This window comes from Leptodactylus fuscus, chromosome 3, assembly GCF_031893055.1.
Source record: "Leptodactylus fuscus isolate aLepFus1 chromosome 3, aLepFus1.hap2, whole genome shotgun sequence".
In the NCBI taxonomy this organism is placed as follows: domain Eukaryota; kingdom Metazoa; phylum Chordata; class Amphibia; order Anura; family Leptodactylidae; genus Leptodactylus; species Leptodactylus fuscus.
In genome coordinates this window covers 190605929-190626385 of record NC_134267.1, presented here as the reverse complement: position 1 = coordinate 190626385, position 20457 = coordinate 190605929, and the positions used below count along the sequence as shown (strand labels likewise).

Below are 20457 nucleotides of genomic sequence, written 5' to 3'. Positions count from 1 at the left end.
CGTTCTCCATGTTTAACAGTATTGTGAGTACACATAATGTGAACAGACACCTGTCTTGTGCCGAGTATGTTCATTGCAGCTAGTAAATAAAAATAGTCATGTTGTGATCGCCAAGTTGCCACAAGATTTTCATTGCCAATAGCCTAAACCTCATGGACTGTTTGTGACCATCATATGGCGGTCATGGCAATTTAAGGGCTAGTTCACACGTGGGCAAAGGGGAGGTTTTTGACAGCGGAATTCGCTTCAAAAACCTCTCCTTTAACATGGTGGTCTATGTAGACCACTAGCTTTTTTTTTCCTCCTAGCGTTTTCCGCCTGAAGAAGCGACATGACCTTTCTTCAGGCGGAAAACGCCTGAAGAATTGCATAGAAGTGAATGGGAGGCGAAAACCGCGCGGTAAAAAACCGCGCGGTTTTTTGCACAGAAAACCGCGCGTTTTTTTGCAAAAAAACGCGCGGTTTTCGCCTGCAGTTTCTATAGCACATATAGGAAAAAAAACCCTAGCGAAAACCGCGTCAAAAACCTCGTCAAAAACCGCGTGGAATGCAAAAAACAGCGTCAAAAAAACTCCTCGAGGTTTTTTACCTCGCACAAATAAGCTAGGCGGTTTTCACGTGTGAACTGACCCTAAGAGTCGCAACGTGAGCACATTCATTTTCATTACCTGCAATATACACAAGCCATACAGCCACAGCAGTGCTAATAATAGTAAGCTTACTTTCTACAACCCCACCATTTTCCCAGCACTTTACAGGTCATACTATATCTTCCTATTTCCCTGTACAACATGCTAACACGTCATGAAGAGTGAAGACTAACACTATTGCACCATCTTGGCCAGTGTTTTCCCTCACACACGACTCCCTATAACTACGAACTACATTACAAAGGGAAAAAAAGTTCCTGAAATAACGCAGTGAGAACACTCCCATAATAGGAAATGATATGAACTGGCGGTTTTGCCCTCATCCAACATGGCCGCCGCGGCGCTGTAGGCTGGGCGCTGTCACGTGACGGTGAGGCTGGTGACGAGCTGTACGTGGAGTGTCCCGTCTAGCTGCAGAACACGGAACTCGCTGGTCTAAGCGCTGGCCGGGCACGCTGCTCTGTCACTGCTGAGGCGAGGCGTGGAGTCGTCAGGTGACGGTGCGTGGCGTCAGCCATCTTGTGTTGTTGGGATTGTGGATTCGCTTCGGGTGAGAAGCAGAGAGAGGTAGAGTCATGTTATTGGGGGGCTCTGGGCGAGGGGCTTGCGCCTAGGAGGGGTGGGTGGAAATATGGTGGGTTCATGGAGGGCGCTGGACTCCCGGAAATGTCCATGGGGATAGCAGGAGTGTGGACACATGTGCGTGCTGCACTGCTGCTGGTGACTACCCGGGTAAACATATGTCCAGTCAGCTGTGGCCTCAGCATACACTGTATACGGGTATATATAGGGATGTGCTGTATACAGTGTCTACATACTACACAGCTGCATATGGTCCTCTATATCATTCAATTGCAGGTTTCAACATATTTAGAAATATTTCCCCCCTTGAAGCCATATTGACCCTTATATTTTACTCCCCTATTCTATGTAAGGGGCTGCTTAAAGGGATTTTCCATTACTGTTTGAAACTTTTAGTAACTTGTGTAGCCATTTGATAGTTGAGTTGACCAATGTCAACAATTGCCCTGTCCTCGGCCTCTGTAGTCACAGACCTATGTGTAAATATTGCATCACGAAATTCCCTGTCTTTGTATAGTACGTATGGAAATACGTCCGGGAATACGTCCTGCCAGTACAGGCATTTACCCTCTCCTAGGGATTTTATATGGAAATTCCCATAGAGAGGATTGCATGGCGGTGGCAGAGAATATGATCGCCCCTCCATGACAATAGGCGGCTCTTTGGATGATAAAAATATTAAGATTTTGCTAAATTCCTAGTGTTGTTGTCCCTGGGTTTTCTCTGGTTACACCGTGTGCATTGCAATGGGTTAAATCCGCAGCACTGCAGGTCTCATCCGCTACACTGGTACTGTACATGTGACCAAGCTACAGCAGAATTGTGCCATATTGATGGACCACGTAAGGATTTGGGGATTTATTGAACACCGGTAAACTGGCATAAACGATAAATCTGGTGGGGACTTTGGCCCTGCCCTCTCTTAGGGAAGTTGTGGGGGTGGCGTAAAGTTTAAAAAAAAAAAAAAAAAAAATCATACCTTGTACACCAGAGAACTGACAAAAATCTTGGAAACTTTGTCCATCTTATCTTTAGTAACACCCAGAGATCCGCTTTTACTGAACTGATCTTGAAATCTGAAGCAGCAGGTCTTGGTAAAGGAATTGGTGCAGCTTCTTGGGGGATGTTCACACAGCTGATTTTTTTTAATTTTTTTTTATATGGTTTAGATTAACTATCCCGCCTTCCATTGTTTTATTGAGGAAAAGAATTGATTGACGTGTCCGTTCTCGATTCAGTGACCAAGTAGTGATCTTAGGTGTCAGAGCGGTATTTAATAACAGGCGTGAAGATCTGTAGCCGTGCGGGCTGCACAACCGTGGCACGTTTCAGCTGTAGGTTTTCTTTCACGTTGGGTTAATGGTCTGCTGTGACTCATGTACACAAATGTGACCTTACCCTGTTCCTGGAATCACATCTAGACTACAATTGTTAAAATAATACTCCTAGGGCTGTGTGCACATTGGATATGAGCCTTTTGTTGGCGCTGTAGATCAGAAAGATTTCCTGGCATACACGTCCGTCAGAAGGCTCTGATGTATGAACCATATACGTCTGTAGCATATGTAACCAATGGGGTACCATTGCCTTGTGTAGTTACTCTGCAGCGCCCCTCTGTATAAAGCACAGTCTGCTGCACATTACAGGATCATTGAATAAAGCTCAATTACATTACTTTACCAAATTTCATCCACACAGTGCTATGTCATTAACTGTACACCGTCCTGTCAGAGTAGCGGATACACTCTCTACCAATAAGTATTTGGACACCTGTGAAGAATAAAAAAATATTTTTTCATGCACAATAGTTGGTAGAGCCCCCACGAGCGGCAGCTACAGCCTCAACCCTGCGGGGCTTTCCACAAGTCCTTCTATGACGGCCAGTGGTATTTTATTCCATTTGTTTTGGAGAAGACAGGTAAGTTCTTTCACCGATTTTGGACGGCTGCTGCACCCCTTAGTTCAGCGATAGGGTTCAGGTCTGTGCTGTGGGCAGGTCAGTCCAGTCGGTTAACCTGATTGTCACGGTACCAAGCCATGGTAGACCTCGCTACATGAAAGCTGGCATTGTCATCCTGGAAGTAACATTGGTCAGACCCATAGAACCGCCATAATGTAGGAAGCACACTGTTATCTAAAATAGTGCAATTGGCGTTGAGTTCGCCATGCACTGGGACCAAGGCGTAACGTACATCACAATATCTTCATTTGCATGGGTGTCCAAATACTTATTGGTAGACAGTGTATGTGGGTAACCCAAACCAAAATTCATGGACATCTTGGGCATCTGTCCTTTAATGTGCTTTGCTCTTCTGCTGTGGTGAGTGAGAGCAATGGCCATTATATAACGATAGTGGGAACCTACTCTTAGCCTAGTTGTGGCCTCCATACTTACTAGATTGGTGGCCTCTCCTTTACGCTAGGTTCACACTAGCGTTCGGGTCTCCGTTCTCAGCTTTCGACGGAAAGCTGTCAGAGTGGGTCCGGCCGTGAGCGGTGGTGAGCATTTTCTGCTCTCCGCCACGAAACCGTTTTTTAAAAATCGGACACAGAGTACTGCCTGTCCGACTCTGTGTCCGATTTTAAAAAAAAACATTTTCGCGGCGGAGAGCATAAAACGCTCACCACCGCTCACGACCGGACATCTCTCTCATCCATTCAAATGAATGGGTATGAAAGAGTCCTGCAGGTTTCCGTCTCCTGCCTCTGTTTTGTGCAGGAAACGGAGACCGGGCGCAGATGTGAACGAGCCCTTAGGGTGACAGATGTTTGCAGAAATACATTCACATGTTTAAGTTCAGTTTCCCCGGGAGATAAGCAATGACCAGGCACTTCTTATCTCTCTCGCCCAATTGCTGAGCCACTTGTTCATGTTAATTGGGGGGGTGGTCTGGGGTCAGTTGCTCTTCTTGGCTTATTGAGAATTGATAGGATACTTGTCCAGGGATGTTGGTTTTTCTACAATAAAGCGCTTGTCTTTATACAGATAAGTCATGTGCTGAAATCATCATATACAAATGGTTGCCCCTGATAGCTTACCATGTAGGGTACACAGTTTAGGCACTGCCCCCTAGAGGCAAGAGCTAGCTACTGTGCTTGTGCCAGCTAGCCTGCTCCAGGAAGTAATGTATATATTTTTTTAATAATATTTCTTTTTAAAAAAAATTAATTTATTCCTATTCTACATAACCTTCTCACATTACTCTAAAGATGGCCGTAGACCTAAGAAAATCTAATGTGTATGGACATGTCCTGACTCTTCCATGATGCCACGGAGACAAAAGATGTGTTGGACATGTTGGGTTCAACCCACCCGATCCATTGTTCTTGCAAGAATTGGGCTAGAATCGGCTTATCCTCCGCTCCCTATTAGGAAGATGTGGGTGGGCCAAGTGTGCTTATGTTTGGGAGGCGGTGGTCGGGTTGTTGGAAGGAATCTCTGTAGGTCCATGTAATAGGGCCTTTTGAGTGTGTCTTAGTCTCAGGTCAGTGTATACGGCATGGGTGTGAGAGCACATTCCTGTGTTCAATCCTTGCCATACAGCTTGTCGGTCTCGGTTTATGTGCGGAGTCGTGATGCCAAGCAGCAAACATTCTCTGTTTCCATGTAAACTACCAGATCAGCTGATTCATTTGACGTCTGATCGGGGAGACATTTTACATGTGATCAAGTAGATTTCAATTTCTGCGAGCCCTCATTCCTTTTCAAAAGTTGGTATAATAGGACCCCTTTAGCAGAACTCCTGGACTTATCCATAGGAAAAACCTCAAGTTAAACATATGCGTCTGTGATGGGGCATGCCATATATAGGAGGGGGTAAATGGGGTCTCTCTTCAGGGGCTCAATTGTGAAAGTAATGATCCAGACAGATTTCATTGGGTCACCCAAGGCATCCCGACCATGTTCTATACAGAAGAGATCCATATTATCATGTCAGTGAGGCTAGAGTAATCCTACATATGCTGCTGTAATCTGGGGGAGACAGAATTAATCTGCCCCGCTCCTTAGCTCTCCAAATAAGAATCTAGACATATGACCAAGGCCCTGGTAATCTCCTTTATCCTTCTTCCTGTGTCTGCTTGTCTCTGTTGCAGAATAAACTGTTTAATGCTCTTGTTGTAAGATAACAATACTTATCTCGTTTGCTATGTAGTGATGTACAATCTATTGCACACATTGGGTTCTGTTCACATCTCTGCTCCAACTCCTTTGGACGACAGCTTTTTCTTTAGATCTCTTATACATATGCAGCTTTGCCTCAGCTCTATGGGGAAAGGGGAATCATTATTTTATTGAGAACCCCATAGTATTGGGCATATTGAAGGTCGACACATTTAGCTGACATTAATCTCTTGTCTTGACTTAAGTCCTGAAAAATGGCTGCCCTTAAAACATTTCTGTATCTTCTGAGACTCCACTTCTGAGAACATCACGATTATTTCCATACATGATACCAGCCGCTGTATTACCGCAGCGACTAATGTGATGGACCAAACCATTTGTGGTTGTAAAGTGCCATGCAAAGTGTGAGTGTTATCCGTACTGATGCACATCCAGCTTAGTTTGCATAGTTTTAAGCAGATAAACCTTGGCTTTGGACACAGTAAGTGCATGAAGGAAAACAATGTGACAAAGCCTGGTGATTTATTGATCTTAGAAGATTGGTGGTCTCTTGTACAGTGCGAATGGAGTGTTAGTCACTCAGACACGCTGCTACTGTGTTCATCTTTGGGACTGCCAGAGGTGGCGCTGTACTATGATTGACTGCAGTCCCATAGAGTGGAATAGAGCAGCTGATTGCGACCTCTGCTCCATTCAAATGAGAGATACTAGCACCCATGATCTGTTCTGGCCCAGTGGTTGGACCTCTGCCGATCATACACTTCTCATGTTCTGAGGAGAGAGGTAAGTTGTCTTCCTGGGCAAAACCCCTTTTAATATGGATCTCCACCAATACTCCTGCCGTCACTGAGTGGTGGTGATAGAAACTAGTCTGCTTGGAACACAAACCAGAATTGCCAAGAGGGAAAAGAGAGTGCAAGTAGTCTTGAAATTACTCCACCCTATTAAGGGGTTGTCTCCTAAAGCATCTCCTCACTTGAGCGTTGTACTCGGTTGTCTCTGTTAGTATAATAGACATTCACTGGAGCAGCGGGCACCTACATGATAGGTGGCATACCCTCTGTTATACTGATTGGTTGGGGTCCCGGTGGTCATGCCCGCACCAACTGTTATCGCAGGACCACCCTCTAAGGAAGCGGCCTAATTTGTCTTTTAGCATGCACCATTTTTTTCCCAATAACTTTGGGAAAACTCCACATTGTACAGCAGCTACTATTAGTTTTCTAGATCAGCCCATTCATTTGGATGGGATTGAACAGCAAACAGGTCATGTGAGCAGGGTAGTACAGTATATCTGCATAGATAGAACACCCTGTTATATCTAGAAATAGATATTTGGGGGGTTTTTTGTTTTGTTTTAAATGTAGAGTGTGAGCCCCACATAGAGCTCAAAATGTACTTTTTTTTTTTCCTTGTCAGTATGTCTTTTGGAATATTGCATGGAAATCCACACAAACACGGGGAGAACATACAAACTCCTTGCAGATGGTTTTTTGCCCTTGATGGGATTTGAACACCAGGGCTCCAGAGCTGCAAGGCTGCAGTGCTAACCACTGAGCCACCGTGTGGCCCCATAATAGATATATTTGTGTGTGTTAAAAAAATAATTGAGCATCATAGGCAGATATGACATAATTTAATAGTTTTATACTCTCAGCATCTCTACAAATATACAGTATAGTCCCAAAGTAATGTGAACAGAGTTGTACAGCTTACTCCCATCTATCCTATGTGCTGTCACCATGATTTATGATGGAATTTGTTTACTTGGACACAATTTAACATGGTAGAGGTCAGTAAGGCTGATTCCTCACCTTAGTATTGTTATTTCCTCCATGCCTCATTATAGGGGACAGGATATAGATGTCAGTGGGTCCATCCCCAGCCTTAGATTGGAAATACTGTATTAATCTGTTGTACAAAGCTCCATGACACAATCTACATGTATGAAATGTGATTCTGGATTGGTTTAGCTATGGTGACAATACAGGGCACTTCTGCTGAAGATTTGGAAAACTGTGGCCTGTGTAAAATCCTCTCCACTACATATAGGCTTGTACTGTGATCTCTGCAGGACATTAGATTGCTGGGCGGTATCATAGATAACTATACCACTAGAAGGCCATGTCCCGGCATACGGTACGGCCTGTAAATCTGCCACATGTATAGACGGAGTTTCACGGATGGAACTTGAATGTGTGAATCTAGTTTTAGGCCCCATGCATGTGACCAAGCGTATAGGCAGAGGGGGTTAAAAATGATCAGAAAACACTTGGTTGACATCAGTGCCTTCTGCCCTCCATTGATATCAGTGGGGGATTCCGTTGTAGCCCCTCTTGGGCGGCACATTCGGATGTGTGCATGGGGCCAACAAATCTCCCTCATGTTGTGCAGGAAATTAAACTTGCCTTCATGCTAGATCTGGGGGGTCCAACTTGGGGTCACATGAATGGGACCAATCAGTCCCATGACTCCTGTGTTGCTCCGCCCCCTCTTTCTCAGGTATTACCTGTGCTATGGAGGTTTTCTTTACTATATCCCTGGGTCCAGCATGAGGACACCACTGGAGAAGGTCAGGTAAGTTTATTTCCCTAAACAACCCCATTGAGTGCCCATACAGCTGAACGACTAAACTTGTCCGTACATGAGACTGTATATACACCCGGTACATGTTGACCTCCTTGTATACCTCCATGACTGATTTTACATGCTATGATTTGTGGTCCGATTTATAATTCATAACCGTTAGTATTCTTGTGACTCAGGGCAATGTGATGGGTTAAGTTTAGTTTTGATAAGCGCCGTTATCTTGTCAGCTGATCGATGTCCAGAACATATCTCTAGATGTATATAGAATTGCAATATGGAAACTCAACTTCTAGGCTGTGTTCATACAGTGCTTTTTTAATTGACGTACATGCATTATTAAATGGCACTACATATCACTATGCCAGTATACCAGAGGCTGTCCATGTAAAAGCCATTAGCTTACAGCTGAAATGTACAGTACAATATAATGCCTGCAGATCTTCATATATGCCACCATGAGTCTCTGCTCTCATATGCTACAGATTACAGTAATGGCTATAAAATAACCTGAGATATTACTAGTTAGAGATCCAGTTATTTTATATCTAGTTCTGCTTTCCTGTGGTATCAGAACCACTTTTCTGGGTATAATGCCTGTATGACATCCATATAAAGTGGACACCCCCCCCCATCTCTTTTGCAAATGCTACAGTTCCACTTACTGTATCGAGTACAATTGTATGGGGCAGGCTCTTCCTGGCATTGCTTAGTTATAACATTACTATTGAGAGCTTTACAGTCTATTAAAAAGAAAGTTAGATAGGTTAAGTAAGTAGATTACAAAAATGTTCACTAAACACAATAGTAATAAATGAATAAAATGGGAGTTACACTTTACAGCTAAACCAAAACAGACCTTACACTTTAGATATCTGTTGGTTGAATGTGTGATTATCGGACAGTAATCCCCCCCCCCACATTGGCTGAGTGTTCATGTGTTGTCAGCAGGATGTGGGGAATGGACTGCTAGCAGACACCTATATCAGAATAAAGGGTCAGACATGCAGAAAGGTTACACGTGAACCATCTTTCACTCGGCACCCAAACCATTCAGGGTCAGGACACTCACCATCCCATCTCTGAGTATGGAGTTGATATATTTCTTGTAGGAGGCGGCCACCATTGTTACTAATGACTCTTACAGGTTTTTAGTTTCAAGTCTTTGTGTGAGATATTCTAAATGATTCTGCAGGATTCATCTGAAGATCCAGAATGCTTTGTATGCTTTGCATATAATCTCTAATATTGTGCATGGATTAGCCCACAGTCTGTTGCTGGAAGTTGGGTGTTTTATCTCAGTCAGCGCTCTCTCTGTTCCAGGGCTTAGAATGTTCTCTGAGCCATGAAGTGGAGATGGGGATTCTCATTTCTGATGAGAGGGAGAGAAGTCATTGTGGAGGAGCGAGAAGGATGAGATTTCCACAAAGTGCAAGTGGAAACAATAATGACAATACTAGTTGTGAATAAGTTGTAGGTATTGAGAAATGTCACTGGACACGACAGCGTATTCTACGGTAGTAATTATAGGGCCGGATACACAAGAATGGAAGTATTTGTTTTCGTAAACACAATGAAAGAGTAGAACTTTCCTTTTTCTATTGGTATATAACCTCTCCTACTATTCTATATACCAAATAGAATGTAATATTAGTAATAATAAGATATACTATAGTACTTTGTATGTAGGAGTGCTGAGCAGCCGGCAGGATGTCTGAGATGCATCTACACTACAAATGGTCCCTCAAGTGGTACCAAGACTGCCCGGACACTGCTTGGTTTGGACTACACATAGTATCTGGTACCAGTATATGGTAGTTTTGTGTCTGGTTACTGAAAGGTTTGTCTAGTTTCAGACAGGGGCAGATTTTTTTTTTTTTTAATGTAAATTGTGAGCCCCATATAGGGATCACAATGTACTTTTTTTTTTCCTATCAGTATGTCTTTGTAGAATGGGACGAAATCCATGCAAACACGGGGAGAACATACCAGCTCCTTGCAGCTGTTGTCCTGGCGAGATTCGAACCCATGACTCCGGCGCTGCAAGGCTGCAGTGCTAACCACTGAGCCACCGTGTTGCCCCTGAGGGGGTGGATTTTGGTGCGGAATCCACGTCATAATCCGCTCCCTCACAATAGAGGTCTATGTAGACCGCTAGCACTCTTTTAATTTTTTTTTTTTTTTTCCATGAGCGGCATGTTGCCCCTCATGGAAAAAAGAAGTGAGCTGCAGTTTCTTCAGGCGGATTCCGCAGCTGATTCAGCCGCAGCATCCGCCTTGCGGCAGCACACTCCGGACTAGGTTAATTCCTTTGGGCCTATTCCGGACCGGAGTGCCGCGACTGTCGGAAGTCGCGGCAGGCAGATTTTGGCCATATTCTGATGCGACTTCACACGTCAGAATCGGGACCAAAATCTACCATCCGTGCCCCGTGTGAACGGGGCCTAAATGTTAATGTTTGTATCATGAAAAGTTCTACAATTTATTTTCTGTATCCGTTCCTCAGCCATGTACATCTCTGCTTGCAGACATGGGCAGTACAGTGGCTCAGTGGTTAGCAATGTTGCCTTGCAGCACTGGGGTCCTGGGTTCGAATCCACCCAGGGATAACATCTACATGGAGTTTGTATGTTCTGTCTGCGTTTGCCCAAAAATATACTGTTAGGTAAATTGGCTCCCTGTAAACCCTTGTGGGTGTTACCTCCTAGCCTGGTGATATATCCATTTCTCACAAGAAAAATATCTTCACTTTGTATATCAGTCATCAGGACTTGTCTTTACAGGACCGACCTGTTGCACAGGTAGTGGAGGAATATCCTACATGTACACAGTCGGATAACTTCTATGCTGTTTGCAAATTCTATGTTGTGTGCACATTGCACTTTACGTGGTGTACTTGTTGTCTCTGTATGTTGAAAGGACATTGGTGACCTAATGGTTTTAAAGGAATTGGTCAGTTTGGGCAGTCCCTTGTGGTTTAGCAGAGGGCTCGTGGTAGTGCAGCCTGTGGACAGCCGTTATTACAGGGGTAATGGGTTACTAAGGGTTTAGCACCTTCTGGACTTGGTGTACATGCTCTATGATGTCCATATTAGCCCCTGGATAAATGTAGTACTATGGGGCAGAATAGAAAAGGTGTTGGCATTCGTGCATGAGAAGTGCCAGCTCCAGGCTATTGGATCTCCTATTATTTCACAACTGCTGCACCCATGACCCTCCCATGTATGCCGCAATGACATTGGTAATGCCAAGCAGTAAATCTGCAGAGGTTACTATAGCTACAGTCTTTTTATTAGGAAGTCTATATGGATATATGAAATGTATATTTTCTGGAACTGCTATATATATTCTATTCTATGAGTGTATAAAAAAATAATATATAAAGCATTTTTTGTTTGTTGCCTACCTGGAGAGTGTTTTCATATACAACTTTTTTCAACTATTTTTGCACCACAATGTACATATATTTCACGTTCTGTCCACGAAGCATTTGTGATCCCGGATTACTTAATATGACAGGAGCCTCCCGGGATGTGCAGTGGATGTATCCAGTATCTGTTCAGCCTATGAGTCTTGGTGACCATGTGGGCATACTGGCCTAAAATGGTGAAGATCAGAATACTTCTCCAGATCTGTAGACTTGATAATAGTGATAGACTAGTAGACTAGTGATAATAGAGAGAGCTCAGTATTTTCCATTGTGCAACCACAGGTGTGTACGATTTGTCTTCAGGTACATTGGAGGAATACATCCTACTAATATTATAAGTGTGAAAGTTTGTGTGTTTGGATGTTTGTGAGTTTGGATGTTTGTTCCTCAATCACGCTAAAACGCCTGGACGGATTTGCGTGCAATTTTCCACAAACATAGTTTTCCCTTAGGATTGAGTCACAGGCTACTTTTGGTGCCACTAAACAACATGGCTTCCTAGCAGGAGACTCACAAAAGCAGGACTCCTAGCCCCAGCTATAGACTCACACACACTGCCTGGCATTTCCTGCCTCAACCTGCCTGCACACTCCTTAGGGCTAGTTCACACGTAAAAACCTCCTGGCTTATTTTGGTCCTGAAAAAAACCGCTTCCTAATTAGGAAGCTTTTTTTTGACATTGCCAGGCTTTTTTTGGAGCTTTTTTTTGTAAAAACCGCTTCCAAAAAAAGCCAGGCTGTTTTCCCCTCCCATAGAAGTGAATGGGCTAAAAAAAAGCGCTTTGCAAAAAACCGCGCTGAAAAAAACCTGCGCTGTTTTTGCCTCCCATTCACTTCTATTGCTTTCTTCAGGCGGAAAACGCCTGAAGAAAGGTCATGTCGCTTCTTTTTTCTGCTAGCTGAAAAATAACTAGCAGAAAAAAAAAGCTAGTGGAAAAAAAAGCTAGCGGAAAAAAAAGCTAGCTGTTCACATAGGGCTCCATTGTAAAGGGGCTGATTTTGAAGCGAAATCCGCTGTCAAAAAACTCCCCTTTGCCCACGTGTGAACTAGCCCTTACTGTCACCTCAGGAGTAGCCCTCACTCTACTCACTCACATTTACATATAGCTTTCCACTATATAACACATCACATTGTCTGTATCACTACATACACAATACAACACATCACATTGTCTGTATCACTATACACAATACAACACATCACATTGTCTGTATCACTATACACAATACAACACATCACATTGTCTGTATCACTACATACACAATACAACACATCACATTGTCTGTATCACTATACACAATACAACACATCACATTGTCTGTATCACTACATACACAATACAAGACACACTACATACACAATACAACACATCACATTGTCTGTATCACTACATACGCAATACAACACATCACATTGTCTGTATCACTACATACACAATACAAGACACACTACATACACAATACAACACATCACATTGTCTGTATCACAACATACACAATATAACACATCACATCACATTTGCTAGCCCACCAAACTTTTTAAAGCACTTTTACAGTTTCACACGTCTGTGTCTGCCCAATTCTCAAATCACCGCAGACGAAGTCGCGGGTAAAAGCTAGTTGTCCATAATGCCCATGTATGCCATATATATAAGATTAAGGTGGAATGTTTTGACACTGAAACTACATCCACACTTACAGCTGAATGTAGACATGGATTTAGAAGTATGCATGTGTCAGGACCATATATGATTGGTAGGAGACGGACACCCGTCCCCTGGACGATAATCTGTACAGAGCCGCTCCTGGTGCCCATCTATTACACCATACAGGGCTAGAAGCAGAAAGCTCTGTTTGCTATATACTGGATTGCCCAAGGTCTTCATTGCTCCTCAGCTTCAATGAGTCACCTATTAATCATATAGGCCATAAAAAAAATAAGCCCAGACAAAACCCTTAAAGGGATTCTACCATTAAAACCTTTTTTTTTGTGGATAAGACATCGGAATAGTCTTTAGAAAGGCTATTTTTCTCTTACCTTTAGACGTGGTTTCCACCGCGCCGTTCCTTAGAAATACCGGTTACCAGTATTCTAATGAGTTCTTCGCAGCAGTGAGGGCGGGCCCCAGCGCTCAAACGGCGATGGGGGGGCATCCCCACTGCTGCCCGAGAACCCGTTCCAGCGACACCTTCTTCAGCTGCATCCTCCTCTTTTCTGTCGTCATCCTTCCTCGTCAGCTCTGACGCCTGCGCAGTCTTGCCTTGCGGCCTCGAAAATATGGCCGCCGGCCGGTATGCACAGTCGGCTCTACGCGTGTCTCGCTAGCAGAGCCGACTGTGCAGGCGTCAGAGCTGAGGAAGAAGGAAGACGACAGAGAAGGAGTGGATGCAGCTGAATATGGAGGCGTCGCTGGAGCCTGTTCTCGGGTATCAGTGGGGACGCCCCCATCGCCGTTTGAGCGCTGGGGCCTGCCCTCATTGCTGCGGAGAACTTATTAGCATACCGGTAAAAACCGGTATTTCCAAGGAATGGTGCAGCGTAGACCACGTCTAAAGGTAAGAGACAAATAGTCTTTCTAAAGGCTATTCCGACGTCTAAAGCACACAAAACAGCGTTTTAGTGGTAGAATCCCTTTAAATGGTTTTATCCTGAAGAGTCTCTTGAAATGGAGGATATTTCATAGGGCATGTTTATAAACCATTGGAAAGCTGTCATTGCTCTGAATTCACCTTTCCCTGTTACAGAGATATCATTGACATTAGTTTTGGGATAGTCTTTACAGCCCACTGTCATCACAGAATATGGCCACCTAACAGCATACATGTATGGGGCATTCTCCACCATCCAGCCATGACGTTGGGCTGTAAAGACAATGTCAGTCATTTAGACTACCGATATCTCTGCGACAGTGGAAGCCACATGTGAAGGTGCACTAAATTCAGCACAAGAAGAGCTTTCTTGCCTTCAGTTCATTCCAAATTCCACCCTGAACCTACCTCCTGTTATTTTTTAGTGGTTGGTAGAGATGAAGACATTATGCTGCTCAGTCTTCCCCTGGATCTCTCCTCTCCCCATTAGTCTTAGCCTGAATTTAAGCAGAGGTCCACGTCCTCTACCAATTCTGCTGTGAGAACATGAGAGTTCCTCTTTAAGGATCTTGTGCTACTAGCTGAGTTGGTAAACATTAGGCTGCGTTCACATGGGGATTCCGTGTGTCATATTCTGTCGTGGCTGCCGCGACTGGATGAAGGTGCAGTGCACGACATCCCATCACAGCTTTCCGCTCTGGAGTAGGCCAAAATGAATGGGCCCTAGTTCGGAGGGTGCTGTCGCAAGGCGGACGCCAGGGCTGATTCAGCCGCGGAATCCGCCTGAAGAAAGGGCAGCTTCTTTCTTTTTTCTGCTAGCAGCAACAAGAACGCTAGCGGTCTTCGTAGACCACCATTGTGAGGGGGTGGATTATGACGTGGATTCCGCGCCAAAATCCGCCCCCTCTTGCCCCGTGGGAACGGGGCCTAACTGTATACATGTTGTGTATCTTTCAATTAATGTTTTCTTATTTTCTTTTTACAGATTTTTATTCTCTTGTATAAAAACAAAGGAAACAGAAAGCATTATGACAGCTGAGACTCAGACCCTGAATTTTGGCCCTGAGTGGTGAGTGCCGTGTGTAGCTGTTACTAATATGTTGCTCTTTTTATGGTTATGTAGTAAGTCATTTGAAAAATCATGTATTGCACCCCAGAGGTTACTGAAAGGCTTTACAGGACAAGATATCCCAAGCCGGTCAGTACATCATAGCTGTGTGAGGGCTTACTTGTCTTTCTGTGGCCTCACTTCCACCATATGCATACATGTTCAGCTTGGTTGTGCATGCGTGTATTCTAGCTGAAGAGAGGGTAATACGTCCCAGCAAGTCACATCGGAGAGCAACTAATCTCCCATAAGCACAAAGGCTTATGAATGTTGATGTTGTAATGTAGCATGCCTTATTCTCTCTCTACCCCGCGCCCCCCCTACAGGTGGAACCAGGAAGTAAGAGTGTAACAAATGCTGCTTTGTGAACTTTACTTTGATCTTGCCAACCATTTTAAGTGTAAGATTGTAGACTTCCTGAACTATTACTTTAGCGAGAGTAACCTATTCTGCTTTTGTTTGCTTGGCAAGGCTTTACATATGGTCACGAAACGGGGCAAATACATTAATAGGATCAGTTATAGAGGTTTTCCTGCAAACGAAAGTTATTCCCTATTCACTGGAGAGGAGATAACTTGTAGATCAGGGGGAGTCTGACTGCTATGGTCCTTACTGATCAGGAGAATGTTTGTCCCCTATTCTGATTGGAGCAGTAGTCAGACAGTACTCACACCAATCCATTCATTTTAATTGGAGTGGTGGAGTTAGATAAGTGCTGTGCTCCCATTCTCTGCAATTGCCACTGATCTATCTGAAGGATAGGGGATAACTTGCTTTGGTAGTTAAACACCTTTAAAGGGGCTCTATCAGCAAAATCATGCTGCTAGAGCCCCACATATGCGTGAATAGCCTTTAAAAAGGCTATTCAGGCACTGTAAGAGTTATATTAAACTACTCCCCCCCTTTTAAAATAATAACCTAAAAAAGAATGTGATCTACTTACCAAACGTGCACGCTGGGTGGGCATTCAGGGTGTGTCTTCATCTTCGTCTTCGTCCACGCCTCTTCTTCCTCCAATGTCCTCCGGTCCCGCTCGTGAGCGGACACTGATATAAAAAAAATGGCCTGGGCGCATGCGCAGTAGCCGTAGTAGAAGCCGCATGCTACTGCGCATGCGCCCAGGCTATTTTTTTTAGATCAGTGTCCGTTTGTGAGCGCCGGAGGAAGACGGGACCGGAGGACATCGGAGGAAGAAGAGGCGTGGACGAAGATGAAGACACACCCTGAATGCCCGCCCAGGGTGCACGATCCGTAAGTAGAGCACATTCTTTTTTAGGTTATTATTTTAAAATGGGGGGGGGGGGGGGTAGTTTAATATAACTTTTACGGAGCCTGAATAGCTTTTTTAAAGGCTATTCACGCATATTTGGGGCTCTATCAGCATGATTTTGCTGATAGAGCCCCTTTAATGCCATACTTTTGCCATATAATTAAAGGGGTTATTTACCTTCCTAATATTGATCACCTATGCTTAGGCTATTAATCTTAAATCAGTGTGAGTTTGACAGCTGGCACCCCCGTAATTCAGCTGTTCTGAAGCAGCATGGCTCTGATAACTTAGCATTGTGAGGGTGGTGCTGCTCACTCACTGTACAGTATGTAGCAGCAGGTCCTGGTACTGCAGCAATGTGTGATTGAAGTCTATGAATAGCACTGTGGTGCCCACACCTGTGACTACACACTGTACTGCTAGTGAGCAGCATGGCTTCTGGCATGTAAACATCTACAGGGTTCACACTGTCCACATATAGTTGATTTGCTGAGGTCATTGTGGTTAGATCCCCCACAAATCTAAAGCTGGATATAAAAGTAAGGTTAACCGTATTAGAAAGATGGATATCCCTTTGTAAGCTATTTTGTTCTTTTTTTGAAGGGGTTGTCTAGGAATTGGAGCAAATATTTATTTATTTATTATATTATATATTTGGCTGTCGCTGGTGCTTTGTTGCCTGCTGCCGATACCCTTTCTGTCTCATTTGGGGCTGCATTGCTGGAAGTCCTGGCCTTACGTGACCACTGAGAACAATCAATGGCGTCAGTGCTTGCTGTAGAGGGTCTGGTGATGTTTCTCGCATATGTCACCAGTTTCTTATAAGCGATTGCTGCTGGTGCAGTCTCAGCAGTCACTTGAGCCTCAGGGCTTCAGGCAACACAGCACCGAAAAATGAGGGAAATTCACAGGCGATGCAAACAGGAGGCTTTTTTTTACTTTTACATCTCCCTGATTGCACCATGGGTTGCTCCAATTACTGGAAAACCTCTTTAAAACCGCTGCGTTTATTTTTGTAATATGGCAAAGTATACATCACAATGCTGTGTTTTTACAGCACTGAGAACTGTATATGGATAGGTTTGGATGTCGCCACCCTCTTGGGTTTTTTTCCTTTTGTGTAAACTAAAAGTTTACCCAATTTTACTGTGTTTCTTTTGTATTGTGCATTACATAAAATGTCTGCTGTAATACGTTGTGTTTTGTTTTTCTTCTTTTTTTCAGGCTTAGGGCTTTGTCAAGTGGGGGCTCTGTTATATCCCCGCCCCTCTCCCCAGCATTGCCAAAGTATAAACTTGCAGACTATCGGTACGGCCGGGAAGAGATGCTAGCACTTTATGTAAAGGACAATAAGGTAAGCCAGACATATATAAGAGTGACTAGTACTCATTGAGAATTATATCATTATATTGTATCTAGATAACCTACTGTTACTAGACACATTTTTGCCATTTACAGCAAATGCGTACCAAAAGTAAATTGGTCTGTTCCCCGGATATTTTTTGCCATTTACAGACTGGGGAATGGGAAAACTTCCTATTTTTGCTTCTTTATTTTCAGTAAACTATTGTATTGCAAATTCTGATTCTCTAGATTCATGGATACACATCTAATGAAGTAACTTAAAGCAGTGGTCCCCAACCTTTTTTCCACCAGGGACCAGTTTCAGCAAGACAATTTTTCGATGGCCTGGTGGGGGCAGGAAGGGGTGTGGATGGGGGCGGGGTTAAGCATGGGGGTTGTAGATTAGAATCATGTACATATGAAAACATAAGAGAAAGTGCAAACTGACGAACACTGCAGGTTATGAAGATGGCTGCTGATGACAGACACTGTTATGAAGATGGATACTGATGATGGAGATCACTCCTAATGCTGCTATTAACTTCACTACACCCTCACTACAGCTACATTACACGTCACAGGGACAAGTGACGTGTAATTTAGTTGCCCAAAGTTTGGTAGGCGAGTGCGGGGAGCAGCCAAGATCCGCTGCATGTCCTGCATAGTACTAGAATACCGGACATACAGCGGGTCCTGGCTCAACTCCGCACTTTGCTCACCTTATCCCGATGAGCAACAACCAAGCGTCAGTGTTGTGGAGCTGGCTGGCGGGTCCTGGCTCATCCCCGGGCACTCCACAGCAGCTGCTGACTCCTCGTCGCCGGTACGTGGACCGGTGCAACATGCCCCGCGGCCCAGTGCAGGTCCACGGACCGGCGGTTCAGGACTCCTGGCTTAAAGCATAACAAAACTTCTGACAACATCTTGGTTTTCTGTTGGTACCTGTTTCATTAATACATTTTGTAATATGAAAATGTTCCTATCATACAGAATGTATGTTAAGCAACAGTTACCACAGTCACCAATTTTGGTCTGTCCATATCTACTTTTGTCTTTTCTTTACTGGAAAAAAAAACTGCACTTGAATAAGCACAATCGGACAATCAGATATCTTATCAGAGAAACCTGATCCAGCTCCTTTCCTGCTCCCTCTATCTTTTAAACTGACAATTTTTCTGAAAATTCTCCTTAATCCATCCTGCACTGTCAGATAACATAGAAGTCAATGGAAGGGACACTGGGGAGGAGTGAGCAGTGAAGACCACCCACTTGACAGTACACAGATATTCAGTAGTCAGAACGAACGGCATCAATGTTGTTTCAACATAGAAGTCTCAGAGGGGCAGCGATCTACAAAGCTGTGTAACTGAAGGGGTTAGAGGATATGACAAGACCTGTTTAAAGTGTAACTAAACTTTCTAACAACTTGTGATTTTTCTTGCAGTCTTTGTCATTAATACATTTTGTAATATACAGATTTATAAAATACAGATTTTGGTTGCTTTGTGTGAAATTGTGTATATTTTCACTCATTCCCATGCTTCTCCATTAAGAGCTGTTCCTGTTTCTTGTTTTCTCATTGTGTATAGAGTAGGAGGCTGAAGAGCAAATGAGGGTGGGGGAAGGGTCACTTCAAAGGGCAAAATTTCAGGCATTACAAAACTTAGAAATTGCTTATGAAAAGCTCATCTTTAATATGATAAGGATGCAGTTTTACCTGTGTGATTTCCAGAGAGATCACTGGTTGAAAACAGTAAGGATTGGGATATTTATTCCATGTATATTATGCAGCTGGATATAAATATCCCAATCCTGACTGTGTATTCAACCAGTGATGTCTCTGAAAATCCTACAGGTAGCACTGCATCTCTTCTTCCATATGACACTAAAAGCAAGCTTCTATGTTTTAAAATGCCTGAGATATAGCTGTTTGATGTGACCCTACACAGTACACCATGAGAAGCAGGGAGACTGCACTCAACAGAGAAGCAAAGGTACAAGTGGAAAATGCAGGATTTCACGCAAAGAGGACAAAATTAGAGATGAGCGAGTACTGTTTGGATCAGCCGATCTGAACAGCTCGCTCCATAGAAATGAATGGATGCACCTGGTACTTCCGCTTTGACGGCGGCCGGCCGCTTAACCCCCGCGTGCCGGCTACGTCCATTCATTTCTATACGAGCGTGCTGTTCGGATCGGCTGATCCGAACAGTACTCGCTCATCTCTAGACAAAATGTTTTAATAAAGTATAATACAGAATGTATTAATGACACACAAGCTGCCAGTGCCAGTAAAAGTTGTCTGACAGTTTAGTTACACTTTAACATTGTGCGCTGGAGAGTTACAGGATACATGTTATTTATTGGACAAGCTACATTGAAACATGGCATAATAAAAAAAAAAAAAAAAAAGCTAAACTGTATCTTTTGCTGTTTCTTACTATTTTATCCTAAAAGAAACCTTCACGATGAGTTGATAGGCTCTCAAATTTATTGCTGTTTTTGTCAATATGCAATTGAGCTCTTTTGTCCGAGGAGGCATATAGACAAAAATAATACGATATCTGCATCGGAGGCATCAATTCACAAGGGGAAAATACTGTTAGGTTTGGGTCACCTGAATCTGTACGGCTGGGTTCTTAAAATACAGTGCAACCTCTTTGAGTCTACCGTCCAAAATTACAATAAAAAGTGATCTTTTAGGGGGACTTGGCAAAGAGGATGACTATCTATCTTACAGAGACTGTGGTCTGGGTAAGGGGTAGTCTTTGAATAG

The 20457-nt window shown here is 43.7% G+C and overlaps 1 protein-coding gene across 2 annotated transcripts in view; it reads left to right on the top strand.

The window, feature by feature from the left end:
* The first annotated feature begins 1073 nt into the window (after window positions 1–1073).
* GIGYF2 (GRB10 interacting GYF protein 2) overlaps window positions 1074–20457 on the top strand; it is a 75849-nt gene continuing 56465 nt past the window's right edge. For both annotated transcript variants that reach the window (XM_075268916.1, XM_075268915.1), the window contains exons 1-3: window positions 1074–1217; window positions 14945–15028; window positions 17562–17691. In XM_075268916.1, coding sequence (XP_075125017.1) covers window positions 14988–15028; window positions 17562–17691 — 171 coding nt within the window. In that variant the 5' untranslated portion in view covers window positions 1074–1217; window positions 14945–14987. The remainder of the gene's footprint in view (window positions 1218–14944; window positions 15029–17561; window positions 17692–20457) is intronic.